Source organism: Rosa chinensis, chromosome 5, assembly GCF_002994745.2.
Source record: "Rosa chinensis cultivar Old Blush chromosome 5, RchiOBHm-V2, whole genome shotgun sequence".
Classification (NCBI taxonomy): Eukaryota; Viridiplantae; Streptophyta; class Magnoliopsida; order Rosales; family Rosaceae; genus Rosa; species Rosa chinensis.
The window spans coordinates 50,905,309-50,915,751 of record NC_037092.1 but is presented as its reverse complement, the minus strand read 5'-3'; the positions used below and the strand labels follow the sequence as shown (position 1 = coordinate 50,915,751).

At 39.5% G+C, this 10,443-nt stretch overlaps 1 protein-coding gene across 2 annotated transcripts; it reads right to left on the bottom strand.

The window, feature by feature from the left end:
- Positions 1 to 3,039: 3,039 nt before the first annotated feature.
- LOC112201509 (protein SMG7) lies at positions 3,040 to 9,988 on the bottom strand. Of its 2 annotated transcripts, none has more exons than XM_024342392.2 (8): positions 9,831 to 9,988; positions 9,160 to 9,270; positions 8,410 to 9,015; positions 8,174 to 8,296; positions 6,581 to 6,810; positions 4,759 to 6,485; positions 4,111 to 4,249; positions 3,040 to 3,605 (listed from the first exon to the last, which is right to left on the bottom strand). In XM_024342392.2, exons 2-6 carry the CDS (start codon positions 9,229 to 9,231, stop codon positions 4,778 to 4,780), a joined length of 2,739 nt encoding a protein of 912 aa, XP_024198160.1. In that variant the 5' UTR covers positions 9,232 to 9,270; positions 9,831 to 9,988; the 3' UTR covers positions 3,040 to 3,605; positions 4,111 to 4,249; positions 4,759 to 4,777. The 2 variants fall into 2 exon arrangements, with proteins under 2 accessions (XP_024198160.1, XP_040375648.1); XM_040519714.1 differs by lacking the exon at positions 3,040 to 3,605 and adding an exon at positions 3,623 to 3,757.
- Between the last annotated feature and the right edge of the window lie 455 nt (positions 9,989 to 10,443).

The following is a 10,443-nucleotide window of genomic DNA, read 5'->3' as shown; positions in this document are numbered from 1 at the left end:
CCTGTTAAAGTGACGAGAACACACATCTACTGCAAACATGCCTGCAAGGAAGGACGTCCCTACGAAAGGACGTAGAGCCACCCTACACGGAGGTAGGCATGGCGCCAACGCCAAAGAGAATGGTACTCTGGCGTTACAGGCCATGGCCCCAGCTAGGATGCATGGGAGGCCCGTGGGTTCGAAGGATACTTTAGCACATTCCAATCCTTTGATCATCAAGACTCAAAATCCGTCTCATGAGAATCTTCTGGGTTATGGTTATCGTTGGGGGACGCCTCAACGTTAGAACCTATTCTTGAGAATATAGAGCTCTTTGAAAATTACACTAGTGTACATGAGACGTGGGATAGAAACTCCATCATAATTGATGATGTAGTCACGCATTTCATTGCACATGAGTTTGTTGAGTCCGATGATATCGAACCACACTCCGTTGATGAATGAATGCCAACGTAGAGAAATTTGGCCTAAATGGAAAGATGCGATCCAGGTTGAGTTGGATTCTCTAACGAAGAGGAAGGTTTTTGAGCCAGTGTTGCCAACACCTCCTAACATAAAACTTGTTGACTAATAGGTCTTCGTTAGAAAGCGTGATGAGAAAAAGAGATGGCAATCTCGCCTTATGGCGCAAGGCTTCTCATAAAGCGCCCTAGAATCGACTACGATGAGACATATTCTCTCGTAATAGATGTCAGTGCACTCTACTACCCTGTCAGTTTGGTAGTTTTTGAATAACTGAACATGCAGCTTACGAATGTGGTCACTATGTATCTCTATGGGGATCTAGATACGGAATATACATGAAGGTTCATGGTAAACTTCATTTACCCAAGTCAAGTAGCTCTAGACCACGGAGAGCATTTTACAAAGCGATTGAAACGCTCACTAAAGTGACTACTTGATTGGGAAGGGATATGCTCGCGCGTTTCCATAACAAGTTTCGGATTCTATCACGGTTCATGTTGGACATGATCTTCATTAGAAGCCCTTAAAGAGTTAAGGGAAACCGCTGAACACTTGAAATCCGAGTTTGAGATGAAGGATTTTGGGAGAACACAATTATGTCTCGGTTTGGAACTTGAGCATTGTGTTGATAGATGCTTAGGCATTTTGACAAGGTCAAGCCTTCAAGCACCCCTATGATCGTCCGTAGTCTTGATCGTAAAAATGATCATCTTCGTCCAAAGGATGATGGCGAAGGTGTGCTAAAGGCGGAAGTGCCCTACATAAGTACAATAGGAGCATTATTGTACTTAGCTCAATGCACAAGATTGGACATCTCATATGTTATGAACTTGTTAGCTAAGGTATAGCTTTGCGCCAACGCGACGCCATTGGATTGGTGTAAAAGATATCATTCGGTACTTGAGATGTACGATTGATATGGGTTTGTTCTATCCCTACCAAGAGACGATGGATTCGAACCCATCACACACCAGGAACGCCGCCAACATTGGCCCGCGTCCTCTATCCCCATTCCAAAACCACATGTGTTTTGGAAGGTTTTGTTGATATTGGGTATCTCTCTGACCCACGCAAAGATCATTCTCAAACCGGTTACGTGTTCACCATGGGTAAAGACTGTGATATCTTGGAGGTCTACAGAATAGACCCTAGTCACTATATCTTCGAACAATGCAAAGATTATTGCTCTTCACGAAGTGGTTCGTGAATGTATATGGATTGGATCCATAATTACGCATGTTCGAACAATTGTGGTTTACCAAAGATGAGCCTACGAGCATTTAGGATAATATCGCTTGTTTTGAACGAATGAAGTAAGGCTACATCAAAAGCGACATCACCAAGGATAATCAACAACAACAGACTCTCCTCAAGATCAAAGTGAACTAGGTTCGATTTGAGGATAGAGTGGCAGACTTGCTCACTAAGTCATTGCCTAAATTCCACTTTCGAGAAACATGTTGGTAGCATCGTTTGCGGAAGTTATCCGAACTCCCATGACCGTTGTCATCAGGAGGAGATGTCTATATGTATGGTCTCGAAACATGAAGGGTCTGCTGTTCTCTCAATCGATGTTATTTTTGTCTCATTAGGTTTTTGTTACTCGGCAAGGTTTTTAATGAGGCAACGAGAGGAGCATCACGTTTGGGCGACACAAGGGGGAGTGTTTAAGTAAATCTAGTACATATGTATAGCCCAAACTCGAGGTTACTTGCTCTAGTTGAAATAGGGTTTATATTAGAGACATTCTAGGAGAATTTTAGGAGATATCCAATCAATGTACGATTATGTTTCCATATACAACTTTATCTCTATGTTTGTAATCCTCTATATAAAGATGTCCCTATTATCAATCAAAGCACGACTCAATTTTCTCCCAATTTCAGTTTTCCTTGAATAATTTCATATTTTCAGTCCAACCCAATATTTATCCATACTGTCAACTCTAATGCCGACGGACCGGATTCATCTTCATCTTTTTTATCAAAGTATCAAACAAGCTTCTTATAGGATCCGCCCGTGGCCAAAATATCACCTGAACTACCAACCATTGTCGTTATCTTTTATTCTATTGTCGTCTGTTGATACAGCAAAATTACCTACAGCTTTCACGGAGTTCATATCGATTGTACCATTAGATTAAATGCTGTAGGATCAATCTCATCATCTGCAGAATAATTACTGAATTTTATTTCTAGTTTAAACGGTATGTTGCCTTTTATTCTGGCTTTGACCGCTGCATAAAACCTTGAGGACACTAGCAATTCTGATGAATACAAAAGCGAAATTGTTTAATGTACTCTCGGAAAAAACAAAAAAATTGTTTAATGGCGAGGAGCCAATCCATCCAAGCACAACAAAAGTAGATTAAATGGAGGGAAACCAATGCAGATCCACTTACTCCAGCTAAGGTTTGCAGTTCATTTAGTTGAGACGAGCAGAATTACTGGCAAAGGGCCAAGGGAAGAATTGGCACGGTGAGGAGTTGGGAAGACATGCTCCTTTTTTTAAATCAGAGACTATCAAAGGTTGCACGGCTACTAATAAGTCTTGCAGAATAAACAAAAAAATACGAAACTAAACAAAAGGCAATATGATCTAACATTCAACATAGGATGTGATCCACAATTATTATTACATTAAACTCCCCAACTTCATATGAAGGGTTAGATAATAATTCGTCATCATTCTAAGCTCATAAAAACATAATAAGTCTCAAATCAGGACACCAAGACCAATACCCTGTACTCACGACATAACTACATTCAAAGTGCAATTTTTCATATCTACCATCCCATTTCTGATAAGAGGGTATATTCATATCCAACAACCTGTCCACAACTCGAGCTCTCCAAAGCTTGTCGCAAGAAAGCACTCGAGTAGAATTACATACTATCACCTCCAAGCTGATGATAAATATCAAAAGCAATATATGCTTCAACAGTTCACTAGTGAGTCAGTACACCATTTTTATTACTCCACGAATTGCTGGAGGCAAAAAGCCCCAAAACCAACAGATGATCTTATTAACACGTTCTATCCACCCCCAAGTAACCAGACAAGGCATTTACTTAGGAATTTCGCACCATGAAACATATATCCATATTTGTCATCCCCCGGGCTGGAGAGCTTGGCAAAACCTGTAGTAAACAATATAATGCATAAACAAATGATTGCCGGTTGACTGTCTCTCTCAACGTAGAGTAATAGTTGCAACAATTCATCAGCAGAAAAATTCGAAAAGCTAAGGCAGGTACAGCCCTGTCATGGAATATGGGTAACTTCCAGATGACTGAACAAAGAAGAAAAAGGATGTTGTTACAACAATTGCTCAGCTAAAAATTTCAGAAGTGGGGCAAGTGGCCCAATGATAGAAGATGGGAGACTTCCAAATGGCTGAACAAAAGGATAGAGGATGTGCTTCCTATTAATGGATGGGAATGCATGGAAGAATTCCCTAGTATGCTTATATTAAGGTAAAAGACGGTTCATTACCAACATAAACTCTAGAGAGCATTGGAAATTGCAAGCCAATCAATTATAAAAGTTACTTTCATCACAGAAAAAACAAACACAGAAAATCAGTTTGGTTTTGGGCTGAGGTGACGCAACTTGGAAACAGTGTGCCTTTAAACAAAAACAAACCTGGGTATTTGTAAGCGCCAGCAAGAAGCCAAACCACCAATGCTCCAACAGAAAATTAACATTGACAAAGCTTCAAAGTTGGAGTTTGAATTTGGTAGCAAAAGGCAATGCGGACATTCACCAAATCATCCTCAAGAACCTAACGAACAACAACAGCAGCAAGAAGGTCAACATCTGCATATAATACTAAATTTGTATGAAATAATCATAAACCCATGAACTGTAAACTAACCACCGTTTGTACTTCCCAGAAGTTGAATGAAGGAATACTAAATCATCCCATATCAAATCTCAAAGGATGGGTTTTACCAGAGTTTATGTTAAATAAACAATTTGCCAATAAAATCTAAAAGAACTTCTAAATTCCAATATGAATGGAAGTGCTGCTGATACTGAAAAACAAATGCATTGCTGATAACTAATGGCGATAAAAATCTTTTGAATATGCAGAAAAACAAATCTTGAATCTGCCCTTTCAAGCCCCAAAAAGAAAAGAAAGAAAAAGGTCAAAACATACAAGCTCAAGAAATAAAGAAAGAAAAGAAATGGCAATACAAGAACAATGCAAAAGCAAAATTGAATTACTTACTAAAAAGATATTTGCATTTTCAACTATAATAAAAATATAGTCAATTAAGCAAGTCTCACCATCACATTGATACTGGCATCACACAAAATAGCGGCCTGTCCAGACAGACTGTCCTTGATATTGCTCAGGTTGTTGCTGCTGCTGCAGCTGCATTTCATGGTGAAGTTTAAGATCATCGAGCATATGGAATTCTTGCCGGCTTTTCTGGTTTTCTGCTTGGAATGGCATAGATGGGCCCTGTTTACCAGGAAAGGGAAAGTTCACTGCTCCACTTAAGCCATTCCCATTAGGAACGCGATGGAGATTTGAATGAGATGAGTAGTTAATGGAACTGCTGAATGCATTTCCTTTAGTTGAAGATGGCACCTGATACCCATCCAACCAGCTGTAATCATCCATCAGTGGATTCTCACCCATTGACTCTGAATTATAAATAGACTCGTTCACTTGTTTAGTGGGAACATGGCTAAAACCAGGTGGCGGACCAAGGTGTCTAACAGGTCGACTAACTGGATTTTTACGGATAGCAGAGGGCAAAGCTGATGACGTCTTCAATGTCAAACCATCCGCAAATGGCCCAGAAGATGCAATAGTATCAACCTTAAACGGCAACACAGCTTCTGGAGCCTTTGCATGGCTGTAAAACATACTACTAGTACTACCATTAACAGGCTGTTGGAATGGAACCGAACTTGATACATGGTCAGATTTCAGTACTTGTCCATTGCCCATAAATCCCAAACTCTTTAGGTTGTTAGCAAGAGATATTTCTTCTGATTTAAATGGTTCCAAATGCTGGGGGATAGCCCATGTAGTGCCTACCACATCAGGCCTCTTCTCAGCCACTGTTGGTTTAAAAACTATTACTTCATCTTCCTCATCCCCATCCATGGTCAACCCTGGCTTTTGAAATGGACCTCCCAGATTTTTGGTGTCCTCCACTTGATTTTCTTCCAGATTATCATTGGAATTAGCCATGCCTAAAAAGGAGGTAGGCATATAATCGCCATTAATTGAAGGCTCAACACCGATGACAAATTTCTTTGTCTGGGAATCAAAATAAATGGCTTTTTGATCAACCTTGACCACATTTGCTAAAGCCTTGCCTGCCGCCAGGATCCTTTTAACACGCGCACCTTTTTCCTTCTGGCCATCACTTCCAAAAGAATGCTTCCTCGAGAAATCCAATATTGTATGTGCTGGAAGAAGCGGCATGAATCCTCTCAACTCAAAATCCTCCCACAAAGCAAGGCGATTCTCAGTTTCCCCTTCTTCATATCTGCTCATATTATTAAAGCAAGTCTCATCTCCATCATCATCTATGGACATCGGAACAGATGATAAGAGATTATTCAACAAGTGTATGCAAGCATTCCAGAACTTTGCTCTAACAGAAGACTGTTTTTCATCTGCATCACTGCCAGCCGCTACATCAGGACAACATGCCAACCATTCTACAAAAACCAGAATGCCTGGTAACAGGTGACTTGAAGTTGGATCCCCCAGCTTCACGCATCTCTCTAAGACATGCCCCATCAACTCGAAGACAGCAGTAAATGCATTTTGCAGCAGAACAGCACGCTGTACAATTTCTGCATATGACTGACCTTCACTTTCCTTTTTCACATTATGAACTGTGAATATCAGTATAGAGACCAGTCGAACAATGACCAGTCCATTCTCAACAGCATCAGCACCAAGACTCAGCTCCTCTTCTGCTCCGGAAGATAGAAGCTCATATAAACCACTGCTTACAACAGAGAGAACTTCTGCAAATGTCTCCAGGCTGCACAAATAAAGTCACAAAACAGATTTAATTTTACGTTAAAATTGAGAGACTAGTTCAAAAACTTACCACCAACATTCAACAACAAAACATACCTAGTACGTGTAAAAAGAATGCCATTTAGACGGACAAAACGAATTGAAAAAGCTTTGTATTTTTCCTGATTACTGGATGATCTTTCCTTAACAAGGCCTGCTTCTGTGTTGTTATCTTTAGCAGGTATTGCTTCCCCCTTCCCTCGACCTTTGCCAGTCAATCGTGCAGGCAACTCTTTGAGTGCAGAAGTATTAGCATTGCCAGACAGTTGCGAGTAACTCTGACGATTCTACAGAGGAAAAAAAAAAAAGGTAAATATACACATAAATCATGCACAAATACTAGGTAAAAAAGTAAGGTCCCGGGGGACAAGATTAACAGATGACCACATAAGTAAGGGCTTTAGTGATGTAAAGCTAAGATACTGATTAGTAAAGCTGCCACATAACGTGGTTTCTAGGTCGCAACAAAATTTGCAGTTCAACTAGCATTAGGAGGCAGTCCTCCTCTAACGGTCTAACCCCTACCCGACATTTTCAAAGGGATCCAACACCTACTCCATAGAGCTAAGATACTGATTAGTAAAGCTGCCACATAACGCGGTTTCTAGGTGGTAACAAAAATCACAGTTCAACTAGCATTAGGAGGCATCCTCTAACCCCTACCCGACATTTTCAAAGGAATCCAACACCTGCTCCATAAAGATTCCAGATCAAGACCTCCATGTTTGATGGGAAAATATCGCTGTTCTACAAGAGCAGTTGAGCTAAGGATGATTTCTGGCTAACAAACATTAAGAGCAGCCATAGCCAGAATTGTAAAAACCATCTACTAAGTAGATCCAATTCCACAGAAACACAAGATATCCCAACATAAACGATAGGAGTGACCAAGTTTCCAAAGGTGTACCACCGGAAACATAGGTCCAAAGTGAGAGATTGAACAACCCGCTTGGGGCAGTGTTAACCAGTTCAAGCCGTCCCAAGCAAATGGGTAGGGTCACCTGCATAACCCTCCCTTCGCTGAAGAATTGAGATCAGGGAAGCGAAAGATCTATCCTAGTACAAAATACCAACTTGGTGTGTGATCTTAAGCATACCGAAAAGGTTCCCTCTTCCACAAACATTGAGCCAATGCAAGAGAAAGACACATAAAAAAAGGCAAATTATATTCCACAAACATATCTAAACATATCTAAAGTTTCATGAAGTTTCCTTCAAAAAAAAAAAATTCAAAATATTAATAAATTGGGAACTTGGGATATTTCTAATATTAAGTCAAACTTTAACAATATGTTAGGCAATGACTAGTGAATTTAAGAGAAATGAAAGGAAAAAAACCCACATTTGTAATTTATGTTGTTTGAGCCTTAAATATTCCAAAACTAGCACCCAATCAACACTTCCTCTCTACTTCTTTCATATTTGGAGTCTTTCTCTAGTAACTATTCCTTGTTTCTTTCGACACAGAACAATATTGATAGCAGTGCCAAAAACAAAAATAAGTACTTCATAGGCCAATAGAAACACATAACCTCTGAAAATAGTAACCACAGTTATAACAGAATATAAAAGTCAAGATCATTGATTATTTATCAGACTTATAATGAAACAGCTATAAGAATGCCGTACATCACACTAAAGATACAATACCTTCTCAAATGCCACAATCAAGTTATCCCTTGCAGTTGAAAAGGGATTATCCACGGCCAGGCTACGAAAATATCGATAAACAGTCACCAACTCATCCCCAGAATAAGAAGCCAATATAGCAAGCTGAAGTATAACGAGGATCACAGTGAAAGATCAGAAATCATAAGCAAGAACCTCCACAGCAATAATGCAGCTATTGTGCCTACATAATTATAAGAAAAATAACAAAACAACACCTGATGATGAGGGTTCCCACTTGATGGCAAACAAGATGCAGCTTGCAAGTAGTAACTTGAGGCAGCAGCATACTCACGAGTTTTGGAGTCCCCCTCCCCATACAGTCCTTTGTAGCGTGCAAGGTCACCCAAGTAAATCAAACAGCGGTGGCATGATATCAAACCTTTCTTCATATCAGCAGATTTCTTTCCATCCTTATCCATAACAATTCGATTTTCAGAATCCTCAGAGAAATAGCCAAGAGGAAGCCCATACTTTGCTCTGATCTTCACTATTAAATCATGATAAAATCCAGTCGCTTCTGAAAGGAATGTTTTAAACTGCAGTCTTATTTTTGTAATACGATCAGGCCGAGTAGGTCCCTTCAAACCTTGGGATGAGTTTGAACCTGTAGAAGCCATAGCAGCACTGAAGTGCGTGCGCAATTCGTCAATCCGCTTGTAATGTAACTGCCACAAAGCATACTCAACATTGTGCTGCTCTGAAAATGCATGGTCCTCAAGAATTATAGCTTCATAATTCTCACGTATCTGTTGCCAGGCATTAGGATCTGAGGGAACTCGTGCTTGGGCAGACCTCCGACGCCTACTCTCCAACTCAGTAATCTGTAGAAGAAAAAGAAAGAAACGTAAAACAAATGCAGATAATGAGGCATAGATTCCTATTGTAAGTCTTCCAAATCAATACTAACAAACAATACAAGTTTGAGAAAAATAAGTTTCCCTATGATGAAAAAACGATAGATATACCTTGTCGAACAAACGTTGGGCACGCTCCCATGATGGAGAAACAGACATTTTATCCAATTTTGTGATCATCATCCATCAAATGTATTTGATTAATTCCAAACAGCATTAAATCTGCAGAAAAGAAAATAAAGAAAAAGCAAACCCCCACGTCAGATAAGGAATAATATACTAAAACAGTTTCTAATACCCCTCCACGTTAGAACCTAGAGAATGGCACAACAAGCACATCACATCATCACTATGTTCCGGAGGGCAAAAAGTAAATATTACTTGCCAGAGTATTGGCAGACAATTACCTAATAATCAATTTCGATATTCTCATTGAAAAGGTTTAGATAAGCAACATAAATTACACACACAGCAACCAAATCTTCATGAAAAAATTGAGGGGAACAAATAGCATCAACGCTTCAGCATTAATATAAAACCATAGGCTATTTTAAGAACAAACCCTAATTTAACAGGTTCGAGAAACCACAGCTGGGTTTAGAGGAAAATTAAAACGAAAGAGAAAACTAAAAAAGCACATAGAAACAAAGAAAAAGTTCAGATCCGTCGAATCGAAATACAACATGAAACATAGATCAATCGGCTCCGAATTTCCCCAAAAAAAAACACATGAATTGAAAGAATAGCGACAACGAACTGGAAAAGGAAGCGGGCAAACGCACCTGTCTGAGCCGGATCCGCGGAACGATTCGAGAAATTAGAGCATCGGATTGAGAATTCGAAATCTGAGAAAGAAAAAAAAGTCTTCGTTTAGGGTTTGGTGGGAGGAGGAGGAGGGGAGGGGAGGGGAGGGGAAAAAGAAGAGAGAGACAGATATCCCTGTGGTTTGGTTTCTTTTGGTTTTGTGGTTTTTTTTGGGTTCAAAACGGGATGAGGTTAGAGACGCAATTATTTTTTTTATGTATTTTCTATTTCTTTTTCTTTTTGTATTTATTTATTTCATTACCACAACCCCTAAAACAAGGACTCCTTTTGTTTTCCAGGCGGCTACACCTTATACGTTGTCGTTCCAATGCCGCCAGTGCGTGTATATCACTTTACCCTATCTGTTTAATAATTTTTCTTTTCTGACTCAGCCTTTTCCTTTTGGCTGGTGTGTAGGTCTTTTTGAGTCATGTTTGGTGCGTCTTGTTTCCAATTTAGTTATCGGAGTAAAGAGTTCGTGTATATCATATGGTTTTTTGGCTGTTTAATTTTATTTTCTTAAACAATACAAGAAGAAAACACAAAATTAAAACAAGAAAAAATGAATCTTTTTAAAAGCAGCAATTTTGC